Here is a 23,005-nt window from a genome sequence, read left to right on the forward strand (position 1 = left end):
CTGAGGGTCCTGGAATTTGAGAGAAAATGACAAAAACCCTAGCACTGGAATGGACAGATTTTTGTCTGTCTGGCAGTGAATGAGTTAAATTGAATGTATGATGAGCCTTGTCAAACCACAACACTTTTGATATACCGACTACAACGGAACATAATGATGAAGAACACAGATGACATTTATTCAGAACAATAAACACCCAGGAAATTGTTTGCCCCGAGCGATGATGACCTTTCTTTTGGCCCCGGCTCACGGTTTGGAAAACTGCCATCAATCCAGAACTGCACGAGTAAAATTTCACAGTCACTACTCTCTCTTCATCCATCCTCAAGCATGGTCCAGCAATTCCAAGTAAAGTAGTTTACTCATCTTGATGCGATATCCGATTGACTTCATACGAGCCCAAGCAACACACAATCATTTTTCCATTACGGCCTTTTATTGCCAGGCCATAAAACGTCTTTACAACAAGCATGGCAGGCAGAAAACGGAAAAGACTTGACACCGGCACGAGGCAGTGAGAGAACACAGTCGCATCAAAGGGATTTAACCTACGGCCAAGTGATGATAGAGGATGATAAGGAGAGATATCACCTGTGGCAATGTCATGAAGAAAATGACCCCAAAGGTTAGCTGGATGTGTGTGGGAGGCAGTTGGCAAGACAGATGAAGATAGATGGAACGTAAGGAAAAACAATCATGAACGAGCACACAAGGTTAGCTATTGCGTACGTGCTTACGCGTGTGTCTAAGTTACATGTGCGCCGTTGCAGTGGTTTCCGGTAGCATCACCTTCTCTTACGGGGTTTTGCTAATCTTTGGTATGGAGTGAACAGACTACTGCAGTTGCCATGCAGTCTATCCATCAGTCACCGCGGCGACGTGCGCTATATGAAGCCTTCAGCCATAGGTCAATTGTCTGTGACATTGCGCACAGCTTCATCTTCACCGGTGTCAATCAAACGCCAAAGAGGGTCGGCACCCAACCGGTACTGGGGATACTTTCAAAGTCTTAAAAATGTTGTACAGTGGGACCTTGGCTTACAAACTTAATTGGTTCCCAGACAGAGTGTGTAAGGCGAAAACTGTGTATCCCAAAAATTAATTTCCCATAGGAAACCATTAAAATGAGAATAATCTGTTCCCAGGTTCCCATAAAACATAATTTTCTACTTTCTAATTTCCTAAGACTTAAAACTACACACAATATACTTTATTTTATGTATAATAAATGTGCTATAGTATTATGATTAAAGAGATAAACTGCACTGTACAATACAGTCATTTTATTAACCTTTCTGATGGTCGTTAATGGCTTGATGGAATGGAGTGTCTGGTTTCCTCAGCATTAAACACTTTATGAGGAACATAGGCGGTGGCTGCTGACAGTTTTTGCGAGACTTGTTGCAGCTCGATATTACTTCACATATCAGGCACAACTGCACATAAGGTGCAGGGCCAATTTGTTTGAAAAAAATTAAGGCTTTTGGGTGCAGCTTATACACCGGAAAATACAGTACACAAAAATGCAGACAGCAGAAGAAGCAGACCGGCTTCAACAAATACGGGAAGAAGCAAAACTCAGATGAGGGTGTCCATAAGTCAGAATCTACTTGAACGGTTTGTGACCTTAAAGCCTATCATCATAATACAAAACAAAGTTAGGTATACTGTAAGGAACAAAAGTTGAGTGAAAGTGCATTTTAGAACAAAAACAAAATACCATGCATAGACACGGAACTCATTTACAAGTTGTAAGTCTAATCACTTGACATCAAAAATTGTTTTTGCACTTTGGTGCTGCTGTTTCGGTTAGTGGTGCAGTTAGCAAATGAGTTCAAATGATGAATGAAGGTACCCCAAGTTACTACCTAACTAATGGAGGCATTTGTCTTTGGACGATGCCGTCAGCAAAAAATTGCGGACTGGCGTCGTTGTTCGAAGTAATATGATGAAACCCAATACGGACGGTTCACTCTCGGAAAAACAAAATACATTGACATAGATCACCATTGTGCATCTAATCCATGAAGGATTATGCACTGTTTGTTTAAAATGAATTATTCAATCAAGATTGAGCAGTAAGTAAAAGCAGAGATAGAAAGGCTCAAATGAGTGTCACAGTCGGAAGGGTTGACGTCATAGTGAATTAGCGGAGAGCAGACTAAGCAGCTGCAGTCAGTGCAGAGGAGCATCTCTTTGGCTCGTCATTACAAATGTGATCTGTCCTCCTGGGGTCGCCGCAGATGCCTCACGCTATCTACCGCCTTACAGGTACCGTCGAAGCTTGACGCATGGAACATTTTAGAGCATGGGGTGGCTAACTCGATCAGCATCAAGAGGAAACCATCCTAGAAAGAGCATGTTGACAAACGGAGCTCTACGGAAAAGTACCTTGTGACAACTTATCACTGCTTGGTAGAAAATGGTGGAGAATTAAGCATTGTTTATTTGTACCCCTCAGTCCTCTCCCATCCGATCTATTTATTTTCTATTTGCTTCCCAGAAAGAATAGATCTGCCAATCGAGTCCACAATCCACACAAATAAAATTAGACTCATCTGCCGAGTCACAGTTTCAGTATACTTTTAAGGTGTTATTGTTGTTCTTTTATCTTTTTTTCTGACTCCTATCAAATTATTTTCTGTCTGTCTACATTTTCAAGAAATAAAATAATATCACTCATGTTAGTACTCCCGTATCCCCTACATGCGTGAGTAGTTGCAAGTGTTAGAAAGCCCAGATCAAGATTGCACGCCACTTTTTTGCCACTCTCCACTCCCATCCTTATCTTTAACCAGTGGCATGCCGTGGATTTCATCACTAGGCCTTCAGTAGTGCAACGTCTGAATCAATCCAGACTGAAAAAAAGCGTGCTGTGATTTACTACCAGTCCACTAGAGAGTACCAGGAAATAATCAGAATCAGAATCAGAATCAGAATACCTTTATTCGTCCCGCAATGGGGAAATTTGCAGTCCACAGCAGCAATTGAAGAGGGATGGGGTTGGGGTGGGAGTGAAAGGATAGAAAACAAGATATTCTAAGCATAACAAAATAAAAATGTCAACTGTATACTGTGCAAATGTAGATGTGCAAAAACCGTTCTATAAACAAGACTGTACATAGTGCAGAATCAAGAGATGCATTAAGATATATTGCAACAACCCATATTTACAAGTGTCCAGTTTTTTTTTTTTGTTTTTTTTTTCACATGTGATCATTGGGAATTGTGAAGCCTGACAGCAGTCGGTAGGAACGAGCGGCGGTACCTCTCCTTCTTGCAGCGCGGGTGTAATAGTCTCTGGCTAAAGGAGCTACCCAGAGCTGTCAGGATGGGCAGGAGGGGGTGGGAGGGGCTGTCCGTCATAGCTTTTAGTTTAGCTAGCGTCCGTCTGTTGCCCACCTCCTCAAGAGAGTCCCACCTCCTCTCCCAGAGAGTCCAGCGAGCAGCCCACGACAGAACTGGCCCGCTTGACAAAGCGCTCCAGTCTTTTTCTGTCCCGGGTGGTGATGCTGCCTGACCAGCAGACAATGCCATAGTGGATGGCTGATGCCACCACAGAGTCATAGAAAGTCTTTAGGAGTGACCCCTGAACTCCAAAAGACCTCAGTTTCCTGAGGAGGAAGAGGCGACTCTGTCCCTTTTTGATTAGGGCATCCGTGTTTGTTGTCCAGTCCAGTTTATTGTTGAGAGTAACACCCAGGTACTTGTAGGAGGTCACCCTCTCAATGTCCGAACCCTGGATGTTCAATGGTGCAGGTGACGATTGTTTCCTGCAGAAATCCACCACCAGCTCCTTGGTTTTGCCAGTGTTGATCTGGAGGTGATTCTGCTGGCACCAGTCCACAAAGTCCTTTGTCAGTCCCCTGTACTCCCTATCGTCTCCCTCTGTAATGAGGCCGACAATAGCTGAGTCGTCAGAGAACTTCTGAAGGTGGCAGGTTGGGGTGTTGTAGTTGAAGTCCGAGGTGTAGAGGGTGAAGAGGAATGGAGCCAGGACTGTTCCCTGCGGCGCTCCGGTGCTGCAGAGAAGCCTGTCCGACTCACAGTTCTTTACCCTCACGTACTGTGGCCTGTTTGTGAGGTAGTCTGTAATCCAGGATGTGAGGTGATGGTCGACTCCGGCATGCTGCAGCTTGTCCCCCAGTAGACTGGGCTGGATGGTGTTGAAGGCACTGGAGAAATCGAAGAATGTGATCCTCACCGTGCTCCCAGCATTCTCTAGGTGCAGCAACGCCGTATGGAGGAGGTAGATGATGGCATCCTCCACACCGATGCTGGGCTGGTAGGCAAACTGCAGCGGGTCCAGCGATGAGCTTGCCAGCGGTCGCAGGTGGGCGAGGACGAGTCTCTCCAGCGTCTTCATCAGGTGAGACGTCAGCGCCACCGGTCTGTAGCTGTTGAGCTCTTTGGGGTTGGCAATCTTGGGCACTGGGACCAGGCATGACGTTTTCCACAGCTGTGGAACTCTGCCCAGCTTCAGGCTCAGGTTGAACAAGTGCTGGACAATGTCACACAGCTGGTCGGAGCAGGTCTTGAGGAGTCGGGAACTGATGTCATCCGGACCTGCTGCCTTCCTCACCTTCATCCTCCTCAGTTGGTTCCTCACCTGCGCAGTTGTGACAGACAGGCAGGAACCAGGAGGCAGAGTGGCGGCTGAGGGTGTGGCAACGGTTGGGAGGGCAGATGTTGGTTGTGGAAAGCTGGTCGTGAGAGGGGGCAGGGAGGGTAAGGCCACAGTGAGAGTTGGTGCAGGTGCAGCTACAGGTGAAGTTGACGGTGGGCCGGGGGCGGCTGGCGTCTTGTCAAACCGATTGAAAAAGCGGTTGAGTTCATCTGCCCAGTCCTTGTCTTTTTCGTTCAATGTCACTGGGCTTTTGTGGCCTGAGATGTTTTTCAGGCCCTTCCAGACACCAGCGACATTGCTGGCTTGCAGCTGCTCCTCCATTTTCATCCTGTAGGCCTTCTTCCCCTCTCTGATCTTCCTCCTCAGTTGGATCTGCACGGCCTTCAGTTCCTCTCTGTTGCCCGACACAAAAGCCCTTTTCTTCTCCTTCAGGAGGACTTTTATGTCGGGATTAAGCCATGGTTTGTTGTTGGCAAAACACCGCACAGTCCTGGTGGGTACGGTGTTTTGTTCACAAAAGTTAATGTAGTCTGTGATGGTGTTGGTGAGTGAGTCAATGTCTTCCCCATGAATCTCAGTAAAGAGCTCCCACCTGGTTGAATCAAAACAGTCCCGCAGAGCTTCTTCAGCTTCTGTGGACCATCTTTTGATCATGCGGGTCACAGCTGGTTGCCTCTGGACAAGGGGTTTGTACACAGGCTTGAGATAAACCATATTGTGGTCTGCTCTTCCGAGAGGGGGGAGGGTTTGTATGCATCCTTGGCGTTTGAATAAAATAGGTCCAATATGTTATTGTCTCTGGTGGCACAAGTTACATACTGTGTGAATGTTGGGAGGGAGAATTTCAGGGAAATGTGATTGAAGTCCCCTGAGATGATAAACAAGGCGTTGGGGGACTGGGTTTGCAGCTTGTTTACAACAGATATGAGGGCATCGGAGGCAGCGCCGCCATTTGCCGTAGGGGGAATGTACGTCGTCACGGCTATGACGTGTGAGAATTCCCGTGGCAGGTAATGCGGCCGAAGGCTAACGGCTAGCAGCTCGATGTCCAGAGTGCAAAGTTTTTCCTTCACCGTGATGTGCCCAGGATTGCACCATTTGTCATTCACAAATACAGCAATCCCCCCTCCTTTCTGCTTACCGCTGCCTTCATTTCTGTCCGCTCGTACGAGTTGGAAGCCCTCCAACTCTGCGTGGGCGTCCGGAGTGATTGCCGAAAGCCATGTCTCCGTGACGAGTAGCAAGCTGGCTTCCCGGTACTCCCTCTGATGTCGCGTTAGCGCCGCCAGCTCGTCCATTTTATTTGGGAGCGATCTCACGTTCCCCATGATGACGGACGGGAGAACGTGTCGGTATTTCCTCGTTCTTTTGCGGCGATCTTTCCCGGCCCGACATCCTCGTTTCTTCCTCTTCAATTCATCGGGGATGTCTGGTGCGGCGGCCGCTAGTCCGCTATTAGCACGCCACGCTAGTAGCTGGTCTCGACTGTAAACAATGGGATTCCGTGTGCGCGTGGATTCCCCGTTCACAGGAGCGATGAAAAAGTAAAAAATAACGGCGATGAGCAAAAGAAAAGATGCCCATCTCCTCTCCGTAGGTTTATGGAGCGAGATCAGGCAAAACAAAAACGGAAAAGTAAAGAAGTGAAAAAGTAGACAAGAAAGGGAAAGAGCTGCTGTGGAGGCAGCCACACAGGGGGGCGCCATCTTGTTCAACATAACTGACCGACCTTTTTTAATGATGCCCATTTTATCTTGAAAAGTCCATCTTGAAAATGGCTTGAACCGTAAATCTTCAACCAAATCAATTCCTTCTCCTCCTTCTGCCATTGTGGGTTGACACAACTGCTATTAAATCAACACAATACATTTGCTTAAAGGACAACCGACGTCTCCGGACAAGTTGTGTCCATAATTTGTAAAATGGCTTCAAATGACTTCTACTGGGCGTATTTTAAAAAGATTCCACCGCAATTAGCTATATTTTACGTTTGAAGACTCGCGCTGAACATTCAGGAAGTCTTGTTTTTGAGTTGGTGACGAGTCCTCACGTGACGTCAGAAAAGGACCGCCTCCTAATCGTAAAAAAGGCGCATTGTAGCGTCTTTCCATCACGTCATTGTATTTTGCTCTAGTGTTTTTTTGAAACCCTTGTGTTACATCCAAAAGCCGCCAGCAGAGGGAGTCCAAGCTCCATGCAAGGAATGTATCACCCTGCGGAAACGGGCTGATTCATTCCTAACAGGAGCTGGTCGCCATTTTTCTGCCTCTTTTGTGGGATGTTACATTGAAGTCCAAATGCCTCAAAATGACACGGAAGGACTTCTTTAATGGATGGCAAACATGTATGCTTTCCTCTTCGGAACTATTTGAATCATATTCATAACTGGATGTGTAACAAGAAAGCATATTCTCCGAATCTGAAGCCATTGTTTTGATTCACAAGCAATGCAAGGCGTCTTGGCGTGACGTCACGAACTGGGGGCGGGACTTTCTGAAAATGCCCAATTCGCAGCTCAATTTTTTGCAGATTTTGGACACTTTAAGTCATTTTTATTGGTGTTTTGCATTTGACTAAAAATATCATACTGCGTGTTTTGGGTATTTTAGATGCTATACAACGTTTTTCTGATGTCAGTTAAAAAACAAAAAAGTGATGTCGGTTGTCCTTTAAGCAGCTGGCTATAAAGTGTGCTCGCTCTGGCCTGTATGCTCTTGTCACGAGCGGCTTTTTTGTGAAAACTGTGACGCATTAGTCCAATGCCTTCATGAAGGCATTGGTCAAGGCCTAATCTTGTTGGAGGCACCGAACCCCATCAGTTTCATATGCTCATTCACCGAACCCTTCTTCCGATGACTATGCCTACTAACTGCAGACTAGACTGAGGGGTGGACCTCTGTGGTGGAGGATCCACCGAACCCCAGAGACCGACTCACCAAACCCCTATGGTTCGATCGAACCCAGGTTAAGAACCACTGGGGTAGAGCAACAGTTTGATCAAAACGTTTGATGCGACACGGCCCGCAGAACTGATTGTGAAGGCGTCCAGGTAGAATTATGACCCTGGTAACAAATGATGGCTGAAATATTATTTGTTAGATGCTTAAATATGAAAGCACACATCTGTAAGCAGTGCAACAAGCGGAATTTAATGAAAGCCAGCTGAATGACAATTCGGAATTATTTAAGAAGAATTAATGGACAAAATATAACAGTCAGTGATTCAGATATTTTCAGGCCAGCAGAGAAGGCTTTGCAGGCCGTGACGGTCCGCCACTGTCTTAGACCCTTCATGAGTTGCTATCAGGACGATTATGTCTAACAAAGTAAACCTAGTGTACCTAATCAACTCAGATTAATACCTGCCTATTCCAAAAGTTAAAAACATAAATGCTCCTAAACCTTAAATTACAGAAAAAAAAGTGTTCTAAATTGCTGTGCAGGTAATAAAATGTGATTTTGTGGTTTTGATCCAGAATAATTATCCTATTTCATTCCTGAATATGCCAATACCATGGAACAATCCCTCTAAATCATTATTTAGATTAATTCATTGATTGCATTATTGTAATCAACCATCCCAAAATTATTTTAATAGTACACCCCCAATCACTTCAATTTGCATCATGGGGCCTAATGTACTGATTACTCCTTTTAAGAGGGCTTCATTTGCATTATGTCACATTTGAGGGCATTTCCGAAAAAGAACAAGCAATATGGAAAGGTGAGTCTTTCAGCAAACCACAGAGCAGAGGTTACCAATAAAAAAAAATGTAAGATGCATTTTTTTAACTAGCGCCCGTGTGTATACTTTTTGTGGCATTCTTGCTCTGTACTGTGATGTAACATTTTTCGAATGCACCTGATGTGCCTTGGAAAAATAAAAGTTGGGTAACAAACAGATTTAAAAAAATAAACAGCAACTATGCGTGAAGAGGAAATGAATCTGTCTGAAGTCTGACAATAACTGACATCAGCGCATCTGGTTTGTGGGAGAGATGTTATCCATCTCAACCGCAGTCATGAACAAACAAATTAAATACAAACAAAAATATATCAACACACCCCTACGCATACATAACATGGTTGCTATTCAACATGAAAACCAATTTCCAGTCGTGAGAGAAACACATGACAAAGGAGGACAGGAGCACATACAAATGAATTATAAATGACTTATTAAACACTGCATGCATGCCACAGAATCATCAACAAGGTAAAAGATGAGATTTCAACCCATCTGACCCGAAACACAGATCATTATCTCTCGCCTTCTCAATTATCCCTTCGTGTGTTTCCCACCGAGCCCCATGGGATGAAGCCACTCTGACGCGGAGAACTTGACCCTATTACCCCATCGACAGTTACCAGGAGATAACATTTCACTCTGCAAGTAAACTGGTCTTTGGATGCAAACACCTCCCAGGGGATGAAAGTGACTTCATGTTCAGTAGAACAGAGTGGAAAATGGTAATTGTTCAAAGATTAACTAATTCACTGCCATTTTTTGAACATTTGACGTGGATCTACATTCCCGAATTTATTCTGGTTTTGTTTGTGTGCGGATAAAGCGTAGGGCATAGCCTCTGGCATTTTTTTTCCTTTCCATGTTAGCGCTTTGTTCCAGCTTCAGCTGTTCTTAAAGACCTATATTTAAACCAATATGTATGTGTTGCATTGTTTTTTGGGCAGCCACCCTCATTAAGAACCTCATATAACTCCACACCAGTTAAAAAAAATAAGGGCAAAGAAATGAGTCCATACACAATGGTACCGCTGCTTACAAAATTAAATCGTTCTAGAAAAAAATCTTAACTTGAAACATTTTTTCAGTCGAAACACATTTTCCATGTAAATGTTCTAATTTCAAAATCTGAGATAAATGGTTCTTAAAGGACAACCGACGTCTCCGGACAAGGTGTGTCCATAATTTGTAAAATGGCTTTAAATGACTTCTACTGAGCGTATTTTACAAAGTGATGTACAGAGTGTTCTAAAGTCATTTAAATTTTAACCACTTCATTTTTTGCCCTCTTTAGTTCACATTCTCTCTCCAAAGTGATTTTTGCCGAGCGCTTTGTAAAGAATTGATTCAAGGATGTTTGATTTTGTCGGCGTTTAAGAATCCTTCGAAAATGTACATGGCAAACATCAGCACAGTGAGGGCTCGCCAGATAGGTAAACACTTTTTTGGATTGGATTGGATTTGCCTTTATTAGTGTCGCAGTGGAGACATTTACATTTCACATTTCACATTTCACAGCAGCAAAGTTAGTTAAGTTTTGGGTCATTCACATTTACATAAAACTATCGGAATGGCCCGAAGGGCAAATGACAATAATGCCGCATCGATAGATGTGGTGGAGGCCCCAATTAGCCAATGATATGCCATGTTTATTCTCGGGACCACCAATGAAAGAGCAGCTAAGAGTATGTTACATTAAGGAAACTCAGAGCTGCCAGTTGCAGGCCATTCTATATTTTTTACCTTTCACATCTTGAAATTTATTTTGTAAAAAGAGGCCCTATTTTTTATTTCTTGAGACATTGCGTAACTTGAACATTTTGGATTAAGAGACGGTTTTATGTAGAGGTACAATTGTAATCTTAACATATTTTAACCCTGTATGATGCAACTTTGAGGATAATAAAACCATTTTCTTTCTTACACATTCTATATATCCATGTACACATTCTGCAGGAAAACAAGCTCCTAAAAAAATGGTAATCTCCGTCCGCTCTCTTACTCGGTCTCTTTTTCTCTCTAGTACAAGTAACATCACTCTAACTGCCCAAAAAAAAAAAGAAATAATACCATGCTACCAAGCGTTGTATTATGCAACATGCCTCACACAGAGTCTTTTTCTTCATGTTTAATATGTGACGTGTATCATCTACGGAATGGGCTCATGTTTGATGGTTCTTCAAGTTTAAATAAATAAATAAATAAATAAATAAATAAATAAATAAATAAATAAATAAATTGTCATTTGAAGAGGAAGTTGTCCTGGAATGGCATTGTTGTCATTAAATATTTTAAGACGTTAATATCAAATGGCAACATTTATATCTTCTTTGGATATTGAATGTGATATGCGGGTTTGTGTGCGCAGGCGAAAGGAGGCCATGTCAAAATTGCTTCTTCTCGTATTCTACCTGACTGGAAACTATTAAATTTGGAATTAATCGATGTCATTTATTGATAAGACCCGCTGTGATCAAACAGCAGCTTTTCCAAACGCATCGCAAAAAAGTGATGTTATGAGAGTTAGTTTTGCAAGTCAGGCAATAAATGGCATCTTGATTCATTGGTGCTACTGATGACGTAGGCTTTTGAGAATTAACTGCTAATCCACTGAAATGCTGTTATGAACCCAAACTAATACCGGCTGTCTTTCTCTGTGTTGTTGATAAAAAAATGCTTTTGGTTTGTGTAGTACAGTTTGGGGTTGCACTTACAGATGTCATTCTGGACTGTGTTTAGTGACATTTATTTTTCAAACCAAATTGCATGTGAATTCATGGTATACATGTCAATTTCTGTCATTGGAGTAGAGACAGAAACATGTCTATATTTATTTATTGAGGCTAGATAAAAGTCACTTCTATCAGCGACACAGTTGGGGAAAAAATGTCACTCACTTTCTAGAACAAGTACAGACAAGAGTGATCGATAAGCCTTTCGAATAATGATCAGGCACCTGATTGATCGGAGCTTCTCTAATATTTGGAACCACATGTAATAATGTAAAGCCTCCATCCTGACAGACACCCAACCCTGTACTTCAGGGGTGGGCACTCCTGGTCCTGGAGGGCCACCCTCCTGTATGATTTCCAAGTCTCCCTGTTACAATACACCTGATTCAAATAATCAGATAATCACCAAGCTCTGCGGAAGCCTTACATTGAACCTGCTCATTTGAATCAGTTTGACTACAGTGTAGTTGATGACTGGAGTGGAGGGTATAAACCATCCCAACCTAATTTTAGCTCTGCAAGTGGGTTCCAATACACAGTGTGCAGTCCTCGAGTAGTACCACATCATTTTGAACACATTTTTCAGTATTTACATTTGATGGATTCACTTTTGTGAAGTGTTTATTGGATCATGTGTGAATCACACAGGCAAAATGACGGCTAACCTTTGCTAGTGGCCTCAAAAATACTGGGGTAATCTAATCAAACATGCCAGACTCTTGGCGCGGGGTAAATTTGCAAGGTGGGGGGCCTCCAAATTGTACAAATGAGGTGGCTAATGTTGACCTGTCGCTGTTTAGTTGTTTTTCCGGCTCTGCTTGCTTGTCTATTGTAGCCATATGTGTAGATGGCTTTCAGTTGCTCTTTCATGTATCGATTTGAATCGAAGAATGAAGTCATAACCATGTGACAAATGAGCTCACAAAACAAAAACCTCAACAAAAAACTCACAATAATTTGTAAGGTTAAAAAAAGAAAAAGTAAAACACAAAATACATTTTTATACTAATTGAATGTATAAATTAACAACGGAAGCATTTTTGTGTTTATTTACTTCTAATTTACACTTTTATAACATTCAAAGTCAAAGTCAAAGTCAGCTTTATTGTCAAATATGCTAATATGCATGACATACAGCACAGATGAAATTAATGTCCTCTCGGACCCAGCGTGCAAGACATGCAAGGCACTTATAACGTGGCTAAAAAAGACATACAATTGACAACAGACAATACATGTAATTTCTGTATGTAAAGTGAGGTAGTGTCGTATGGAAAGTGAGGTAGTGACGTATGTAAAGTGAGGTAGTGACATATGTAAAGTGAGGAAGTGACGTACATAAAGTGACGTAATGTCGTAATTGCAAAAACAAACAACTAGAAAGGGTTGAAGTGAGGTCTTGTCTAATGAGAAATAACAAAAAATAGAGTTCAGGATGATCGTACAGCATGTAGCGTGTACTCAGAGTTCGGTGAGTGTGGCAGTGGGAAGGGGCAGGCTGGGCAGGGCTGGGAGGGAGTTGAGTCTCCGGACTGCCTGGTGGCAGAAACTGTCCTTGAGCCTGCTGGTCTTGGCTCTGAGACTCCGCAGTCTCCGACCCGATGGCAGCAGGCTGAAGAGGCTGTGGGAGGGGTGGGTGGGATCGCCAGCGATCCGGATGGCTCTGCGGGTGAGGCGGGTGTTGTAGATGTCCTGAAGGGGGGGGGAGAGAGACACCGATGATCTTCTCAGCTGTCCTCACGATGCGCTGCAGAGTCTTACGGCAGGACACGGTGCAGGCGCCGTACCACACGGTGATACAGCTGGTCAGGATGCTCTCTATGGTACCGCGGTAGAAGGAGGACGTGATGGGGGTCGGGGCTCCAACTCTTTTGAGCTTGCGGAGGAAGTACAGGCGCTGGTGGGATCTCTTGGCCATTGATGCCGTGTTGTGGCTCCAGGACAGGTCTTCGGATATGTGCACTCCCAGGAACTTGGTGCTGCTCACTCTCTCCACTGCAGCACCGTCGATGGTTAGTGGAGCATGCTGGGGGCGCACTCTCCTGAAGTCCACAACAATCTCCTTCGTCTTCTCCACATTCAGACGGAGATTGTTGTCCTTGCACCACGTGGCCAGGCGGCTGACCTCGTCCCTGTAGGCTGTCTCCTCGTCGTTGTTGATGAGGCCCACCACAGTCGTGTCATCCGCAAACTTTATGAAGAGGTTGGAGCTGGGTGATGATGGTGAGCAGTCGTGCGTGAGCAGAGTGAAGAGGAGGGGGCTCAGCACACACCCCTGGGGGGCCCCTGTGTTCAGCGTGATGGTGCTGGAAGTGTTGTCGCCAACTCTGACTGCCTGTGGTCTCCCCGTCAGGAAGTCCAGCAGCCAGTTGCACAGGGACGTGCTGATCCCCAGTTTGCTCAGTTTATTGGTGAGCTGTTGGGGGATGATTGTGTTGAATGCTGAGCTGAAGTCGATGAACAGCATTCTGACGTAGGAGTCTCTGGTCTCCAGGTGGGTGAGCGCTGTGTGGAGAGCAGTGGAGATGGCATCATCGGTCGAGCGGTTGGGCCGATATGCAAATTGGAAGGGGTCATGGGTGGGGGGGAGGGCAGCCTTGATGTGGTTCATAACTAGCCGCTCGAAGCACTTCATGAGGATGGGAGTGAGTGCGACCGGGCGGGACCTTCTTCGGGACCGGGATAATGGGGGTGGGCACAACAGCCTGGCTCAGAAAGGTGTTGAAGATGTCCGTGAAGACTTTTCGTGCGTTGGTCCCTCTGAGGGATCGCCTCACGCTGTCCTGGGACAGTGTCAGCACCTGTTCGCCAGGAGGTGGTGAGGTCTTCTGTGCTGGAGTGCTATTGTCTGCCTCGAAGCGGGCGAAGAAGTCGTTCAGCTGGTTCAGCAGAGTGGTGGAGTTCTCGCAGGTCTGTGGAGTGGGCTTGTAGTCTGTGATGGTCTGTATCCCACGCCACAGGTTCCTGGTGTCACTGCTGTCTTTGAAGTGGTTGGCGATCCTCCTGGAGTGCTGTCTCTTGGCCATCCTGATGCCACGTGACAGGTTGGCCCTGGCTGTCCTCAGGTCCAGCTCATCGCCAGCTTTGTAGGCAGCATTCCGAGCCCTGAGGAGCCTGTGGACTTCACCCGTCAGCCATGGCTTCTGGTTGGCCAGGATGGTGACAGATCTGGTGACAGTCACGTCATCCATGCACTTCCTCATGTAGGAGGTAACAGAGTCTGTGTACTCTTGGAGGTCGGTGTTGTTGTTGTAGGTGGCCGCTTGTCTGAACATGTTCCAGTCAGTGTTGGAGAAGCAGTCTTTGAGTGCCTCTGACGACCCATCAGGCCACACCCTTATCTGCTTCTTGACTGGTTTGACGACTTTGACAAGAGGCCTATATGCGGGCATTAACATGATAGTGGAGTGGTCCGAAGCTCCTAGGTGGGGGAGGGGGTAGGCTTTGTAGGCTCCTTTGTGTGTGGTGAAAACATTGTCCAGAATGTTGTTACCTCTCGTCGGAAAGTTAATGTGTCCATGGAGATGTGGAAAAACACTTTTCGGGTTGCCGTGGTTGAAATCGCCAGCCAGGATAAGGAAAGCATCTGGGTGGACTGTCTGTTGCTCGCTGATGTGCTGGTAGAGTTCATTCAATGCCGCGCTCCTGTTGTTAATTGAGCTCGGGGGGATGTAAACTGCTACCAGCAGTATGGCACTAAATTCCCTCGGCAGGTAGAATGGCCGACATTTTATGACCATAAGTTCCATCAGTGGCGAACAGTGTTTGCATACCACAACAGCGTTGCGGCACCAGGCATCACTGATGTAAACACAGAGTCCCCGCCGCGAGTCTTCCCCCCCTCGACGAGCGCTCTGTCTGCCCGGAAGCTAGTTAGCTGGGCTAGCTGGATGGCACTGTCCGGTATGCTGTCGGTCAGCCATGTTTCCACAAACACAAAGGCACAACACTCACCCACGGTCTTGGAAGTTGAGCGGAGAAGTCTGATGTAGTCCATTTTATTGTCCAGCGAGCGCACGTTAGCCAGCGTGATGGTAGGAATGCAAGGCCGGTGGCGGCTAGCCGCGAGCCTAATGCGAATACCTCCACGCTTTCCCCTCTTTTGTTTCCTCATACAGCGCTTGTGGCGCCTCCACTCTGGGTTGGGTGCAGGAGTGGGGGTCGGTGGAAGAGTGGGGCTCAATGGATGAGCCGACTCCCTGAGCAATCCATGCTTGCGTAGCACTTCTGCTTCAGCTGGTTTAGGTTTTAAAAATGAACTGCCGATGTCGAGCAGAACCTCACGGGAGTAGGTACGCCTCGGGTGTAGCGAGGCCAACGGAGACGGACATTTGCACGAGTAAGACAAACACAATAAACACGAAAAAACCAATTTGCCGGGAGAGAGAGGAGCCGCTGCGTGTGCACGCGCCGCCATCTTGGAAAAAAAAAAAAAAAAAAAAAATCACATTATTTTAACGCGCACCACAGAGTCACAAGTATGAAAATCTCCCTAGTTATGATTTCTGAAATTTAACATGTATGAGATTGACGTTGAAGGAGGTGCTCATGTGCCGGCTTTCCAATGTCCAACATGATATGATCCACAAGTGGATATCTTGCAACAATTCCAGTAAGCCCATTAAGCTACTGCAATTTAGATCGTGTGGCTCACGAGTGCTCAATTTTAAAGGATTTAAAAGACAACCGACGTCTCCGAACAAGTTGTGTCCATAATTTGTAAAATGGCTTCAAATGACTTCTACTGAGCGTATTTTACAAAGATTCCACCACATAGAGCTATATTTTACGTTTTAAGACTCGTACTGAGTATTCCGGAAGTCTTGTTTTTGAGTTGGTGACGAGTCCGTACATGACCGAAAAAACGCAATGCTTGTTTGGTCTAAAAACCTCGTGTTGCACCAGAAAGACAGAAGAGGGCGTCCAAGCTCCATGTAAGGAATTTATCATCCTGTGGAAACGGGCTGATTCATTCCTCACAGGAGCTCGGTGGCCATTTTCTGCCTCTTTTTGGGTGAGACATTTCCCCCCAATGTTGCCTCAAAATGTCACGGAATAAATTCTTTAATCGATTGCAAACACATATGCTTTCCTCTTCAGAACTATTTGAATTATATTCATAACTAGATGTGTAACAAGAAAGCATATTCTCCGAATCTGAAGCCATTGTTTTGATCCTCCAGCAATGCAAGACGTCGTGGCGTGACATCACGAACTGGGGGCGGGACTTTCTGTAAATGCCCACTTTCCAGCTCAATTTTTTGCAGATTTTGGACACAAAGTCATTTTGTGACGTCGGTTGTCCTTTAAAGGACAACCGAGATCAGTTTTTTGTTTCTTAACTGACATCAGAAAAACGTTTTATAGCATCTAAAATACCCAAAACATGCAGTATGATATTTTTATTCAAATGCAAAACACCAATAAAAATGACTTAAAGTGTCCAAAATCTGGAAAAAATTGAGCTGCGAATTGGGCATTTTCAGAAAGTTCCATCCCCAGTTCGTGACATATTTGTTATTTAGTTTTTTTTTTTTGTTCTTTTGATTTCAAGACGGCGCCGCGAGAGTGGCTGCCTTTCCAGCAGCTCATGTATTTTGTTTTCTACTTTCATTCCTTTCATCACTTTGCTGCTGTGAAATGTAAATTTCTACACTGTGAGACTAATAAAGGCAAATCCAATCCAAACCAATCCAATATGATTCAAATAGTTCTGAAGAGGAAAGCATACATGTTTGCAATTGATTAAAGAAGTCCTTCCGTGTCATTTTGAGGCATCTCGACTGCAATGTAGCTTCCCAGAAAAGAGGCACAAAATAGCCATCAAACTGTTATGAAGAATGAATCAGCCCGTTTCCACAGGCTGATACATTCCTTCCATGGAGCTTGGATGCCCTCTTCTGGCGGCTTTTGGGTGCAACACGAGGTTTTCAGACCAAACGATTCGTCACCAACTCAAAAACAAGACTTCCTGAATAATGAGCGCGAGTCTTAAAATGTAAAATATAGCTATATGCAGTGGAATCTTATTAAAATACTCTCAGTAGAAGTCATTTGAAGCCATTTTACAAATTATGGACACAACTTGTCCGTATACGTCGGTTGTCCTTTAAGTGGAGCCCCTTCGACTGGCCCCAAATCAAGTACCCCACCTTCGAAAATGCCATTTCTAAATGCGGGTGAAGAAAATGTAAATGTGCACAGTTGGACAGTAGTTTGACTCTCGGTGGGCAAAAAAAAGGTCCCGTAGTGTTAATTGCGGTCATATAGAACGTATTTGCCATTGCAGACACACTCCTGTTTCACTCCCGTCCACATCATATCTCCATCCAAATTACGTGGTGACTGGTCAGAGAGGTCACTTTTAATTAAACTGAGATCAAGATTTGTCATGTGGGATTAAGTTTTCGAATTATGAATTTATAACTAACACGCTAGCTCACTGCTTTCACCCATAATGAAAATGAAAATCGCTGATTGTTATTGCCCACAAGATATGCAATAATCGGGGCGTAGTACGGTTAATTAACCAATATTTTAATGAAATTAATGAATTTGGCAAAAGATGACAGAAAACTTTATGTAACAAAGAGGGTACAGAAAGTGCTTAAGAATGAATGTATCTCAGTGTCTTTGTGTTGTCATGTTATTTGTTATTTAGGTTTCTTTTGTTCTTTTGACTTCAAGACGGCGCCGCGAGAGTGGCTGCCTTTCCAGCAGCTCCTGTGTTTTGCTTTTCTACTTTCATTTCTTTCATAACTTTGCTGCTGTGAAATGTACATTTCTCCACTGCGAGACTAATAAAGGCAAATCCAATCCAATCCAATCCAAACAGGAAATTTTAGAATGTTGGTATCACTTAATGTAAGTCATGTTTACTCATTTCATTAATTCATATTTAATTAGAAATACAAAGTTCTGTCACGTGGTTGGCACATGTTTCTCATACTCCTGAGGTTCCCTTTTCAAATCTTGACTCTGACTTCATTAATTCATTCACTGCCATTCACGAATTTATGCAGGAATTTAAAATATGACATAGAGTGTCATTTCCGAATTTGTTTGGGTTTTGTTTTTTCATGCTAGGGTGCCAATAAAGCACTGACCACGGCCTCTTGCAATGTTTGTTCTTTCCCACAAGGGGGCATTATTTCCGTTTTTTCGATGATAGTTCTTCAGCTGCTGTTAAAGTGCGATATAAACCAATATGTGTGTATTGCATTGTATTTTGGACAATCATGCTCATTTCAAGATCATATAACTCCAGAGCCATATAATTTAAGAATTAACTCTTTTTTATGATGAAAGAAGAGACTATAGGGTTTCTAACACTATATTTAATGTTTATGTAGTCCTAAAAATCAATCTTTTGTGGGTCCTAAAATTCAAGTAACAATGACAAAAACCCTGGCACTGGAGTGGACACATTTTTGCACATCGTCTGGAAGTCAATGAGTTACATGTCCCAGGAAATTGGATATTAGATCCATGAAAGATTCATGATGTCCATGTGTGAATGTGAATGTTCATGGCTCTTATTTAATGAGTGCCTTGTACTGACCAGCAAAGTCTACAACAATTATGTGAAACAAAATTCCAATTGTTTTGGGTGTGTTTTCAATTTTACCCTTCATACATTTACCAACCAGGTTATCAAATTCAGTAGTATTATATAAGTAATCTTCTTCTTCTTTTCCTTTCGGCTTTTCCCTTCAGGGGTTGCAACAGCGAATCAATGTCCTCCATCTATCCCGGTTTTGTGCATCCTCTTCTCTCACACCAGCTACCTTCATGTCCTCTTTGACCACATCCATAAACCTCCTTTTCGGTCTTCCGCTCGGTCTCCTGCCGGGCAGTTCAAGGCTCAGCATTTGCCATGGCTTGTAAACGTTAATATTTGCTGATCCTTGTGTGTAAAGACAACTATGGACTGAGGGTATATAGTCACTCTCTCTCCTATGGATATGTCCAAACCATCTCAGCCTGGCCTCTCTGACTTTCTGTCCAAAGCCTCTAATATGAGTTGTCCCTCTAATGTACTCATTCCTGATCCTATCCAACCTGGTCACTCCCAAAGAAAATCTCAACATCTTCAGCTCTGCTACCTCCAGCTCTGCTTCCTGTCTTTTCTTCAGTGGCACTGTCTCCAGTCCAAACATCATGGCTGGTCTCACCACTGTTTTATACACTTTTCCTTTTATCCGAGCTGAAACCCTCCTATCACACATCACACCTGACATTTTTCTCCAGCCGCTCCAGCCTGCCTGGACACGCTTCTTCACCTCTTTTCCACACTCTCCATTGCTCTGGACAGTTGACCCCAAGTACTTAAAATCCTTCACCTTCTTTATCTCTTCTCCCTGTAGTATCACTCTTGCACTTGGATCCCTCTCATTCACACACATATATTCCGTCTTGCTGCGACGGATCTTGATTCCTCTCCTTTCCAGGGCATATCTCCACATGTCTGGTTTCTCCGCCACCTGTTCCCCGTTCTCGCTACAGATCACAATGTCATCTGCAAACATCATGGTCCAAGGAGATTCTTGTCTATCATCGTCTGTTAGCCTGTCCATCACCATAGCAAATAAGAAGGGGCTTAGAGCTGACCCCTGGTGGAGTCCCACCTCCACCAGTATTATATAAGTCATGATATTCATCAATTATCATAATAGCAGATCCCATGCTTATGAAATTCTTTTATATATACAATTCTTAACATGACAGGATGTACCCAAAAGCTCCACACTGTGTTCCTATTGGGTCACCATCTGTCAAAAGTACTGTTTATGACTCATGTGTGTTGGAACAAATTTAATCTGTCAAGAATAACAGTGTGTGTTCTTTATGTACTGGCAATGTATCATATATGTGAACATAATTAGCAATTAATGATGTCATTCAACGTGTGAGCTCAGCCAGCCAAGATGTACCAGAATAGGGCAGGCATTCAACATGTCGGTAGGGAGTGCAGGATGTTTAGAAATATCATTCTGCAGTTGTATTTATACAAAGGAACTAAAATGAACTTAAAGGGTCTCATTACTGTACTTGAGTCGATTTATGTTCAGGTATCTGCAACGAAACAAATGGTGTGTTGAATTGACTCAATTTTTATTTTGTCTAGTGGTTTAAAAAAAAATATATATATATATATATATATGGATCTATGTGATTTGATATAGTGCAACTACAGTAAAGTCTCGTTATATCGATATTCTCGCGAGTCGGAAAAAATATCGATATAACCGGACTATCGATATATCCGATCCAGCGGCATGTAAATTTTCTCCTAGCATTCATAGAAATAGTATCGTAATAAGCAGTACTATCGATATAACCGATATTGATATAACAAGACATTACTGTACTTGATGAAATAAAAATACGAACAACCCTTTTTTTAGTTCATCAACCCGAACAATTAATGACATTTTAGATTTAGGCTTTTTTAGGCTTTTAAAAACATGATAGGTTCAGGAAATGGATGGATGGAGGGATGTATTTCAGTCTTTTTTACTCCTCACTTTGTCAAAGGAGGCTGATTTATTTTTCAATACTGTATCTGGTGATGGCGAGATACAAAAACAAAAAAAAAAATGGAGCAAAAACAAAGATAAATTCAACATGGGTGACGTCTTGAATGATCAAATGAATGGGATCTTGGCGGACTTTTGAGTTGGAGGGAAGAGCAAGAAGCGAGAAGATTTGATTTACCTCAGAGATAAATGCCTTGGCAGTCGCTGGGCTCATGAAAAGTACAGCTCTGCGTAGCGTGTCCCTGTAGCGGTGCAGTTCCTCTACCCGCATGGTCCTGAATAAGCTGGTGATCATCATGTTGACATTGGACTCCACTTTTTGGAGGGACACGTCCATGCCCTGGTGGGAAGCGTGGTCCAGGAAGTCCTCAATTCCACGGATATCTAGAGAAAGAAGAGCTGTTTAACAGTCTTCTTGGCTTGGACCTTCACAGTTGATGTGTGTACACGCATGGAAACGGTATTCAGATTTCTAGACTCAATTCAGAAAGCACAAGCCAAAAGCAGATGATGGCACACAATGTAAAAATATTTGAAAATACAATCGGACCTATACTTATGAAATTAATTGGTTCGGGAAGGCATTTCTTAACTTGACAATTTTTTAAAGTCAAAACGCGTTTTTCATGTCAATGCCCTAATCCGTTGCACACAAAAAAATGGTTTCTCAAGCATCTAAATGCATCAAAATATGTAAAATATAAATGTTACAATGAGATTATTGCACAATAAATGACAGCTGTGTATGACTTCAAAATCAAAGAATATAAAGGATACATTTATATTAATTTTACTTTTAACTGCGACCTTATCATTTTTTTCCCACTCCAGCAGTGGTTTTGTGTCTGGCATTGTGTAAAGAACTTATCCAAGAACGTTTTGATCGCTCTGAACAGTCCTTTGAAAACTTATATGCCCTTCAGTGAGCGATCGCCTGACTGACTAACACTTTTATTGGGTGATTCACATTTACGTAACATAAAACTATTGGAACACATCATGGGGCGAAAAACCAGGACACTACGTAGACATAGATCTACCTGTCTGTCTGTCTGTCTGTCTGTGTCTGTCACTCTCACTCACATATCCAGTAAAGTCTCGTTATATCGATATCGGATATATCGATAGTCCCGGTTATATCGATACTATTTCTATGCACGCACAGAGAAAATTACATGCAAACAGGGTCGCATATATCGATAGTCCCGGTTATATCGATATTTTTTCGGACTCCCTTGAATATCGATATAACGAGACTTTACTGTATGTATCTACATGTATCAACATATACCTATAAACGAACTGGATGATGCTCTATAGGAGCCAATGGCAGAGCGACCATAAGTAAATTGCTTTCAGGAAAGTCCATCAGGTGAATTTTCAATTAGAAGAAATTGCATAGAGCAAACATGGCTGCTTATGTCCCACTTACAACTAACTTTAATCAACCTCCTGGTTGAACGTACGGTTGTTAAATTACTTAACCGGCTGAAATGAAAATTAACCCTGGATAAGAACCTCACCCTCATTTGCCGTGTCTCGGGACAGAGACACATGTACCGACCTGCTCTGGTACATTTCTAATCACATCTTCATGGAGTCAGAACGGCATTTGATGATCATTTTACGGGACATTGTGACAAATGCTTCTGTCACATAATTGTGGTAGAACAGACTATGTGAATGTCTTTCTTCATGGGTGCTTTACTGGGAGCGATATGCCACTTTCACTGCTTATTACTCACATTTGATCAAGCTTTTGCTGCTACATCATCACTGTAATGCATCTGTCGTTGCATGAAAAAATAAGAACATCTCAGTTGGGGAGTAGATGATCTTGATACGAATGGGTGACTTTTTGTTAATTCTTTTATTGCGGCTGCTTGCTTACATTTGCCAAATTTTTGCTCTGCAAGAATCACATGAGATTTTTTTTTAATAATCTTAATGCCTTTCATTATGGGTTCTGATCCCATGATACATGTCAATCCTGTAAAATTGTCCTATTAACTCATTCACTCCCCTTACAGAATTTATTCAGGAATTAAAAATATGATGTGGAGTGCCATTTCCGAATTTGTTCGGGTTTTGGTTTCTCTTATGTGTGTGTGTGTGTGTGTGTGTGGGGGGGGGGGGGGGGGTGCCGAAAAAGGGATGGTCAGAACACTGGCAATGTTTTCTCCCTTCCACGAGGTCAGCATTTGTATTACAGTAAAGTCTCGTTATATCGATATCGGTTACATTGATGATTGGATTGGATATGCCTTTATTAGTCTCACAGTGGAGAAATTTACATTTCACAGCAGCAAAGTGATGAAAGGAATGTAAATAGAAAAACAAAATACATGAGCTGCTGGAAAGG

The 23,005-nt window shown here is 43.4% G+C and overlaps 1 protein-coding gene across 7 annotated transcripts in view; it reads right to left on the reverse strand.

Annotated features, from left to right (window-relative positions):
* Positions 1-23,005, reverse strand: part of grid2 (glutamate receptor, ionotropic, delta 2) — a 493,088-nt gene that overhangs the window by 200,900 nt on the left and 269,183 nt on the right. For all 7 annotated transcript variants that reach the window (XR_016114686.1, XM_088994116.1, XM_088994120.1 and 4 more), the window contains one exon: positions 20,822-21,027. Coding sequence is in view for 6 of the 7 variants with exons in the window: in XM_088994116.1 (XP_088850242.1) it covers positions 20,822-21,027 (206 nt within the window). In the remaining variant the exon portion in view is untranslated. The remainder of the gene's footprint in view (positions 1-20,821; positions 21,028-23,005) is intronic.

The sequence above is a fragment of the Hippocampus bargibanti genome, linkage group LG04 (genome assembly GCF_051943395.1).
Source record: "Hippocampus bargibanti isolate YZ-2025 linkage group LG04, ASM5194339v1, whole genome shotgun sequence".
Lineage (NCBI taxonomy): Eukaryota > Metazoa > Chordata > Actinopteri > Syngnathiformes > Syngnathidae > Hippocampus > Hippocampus bargibanti.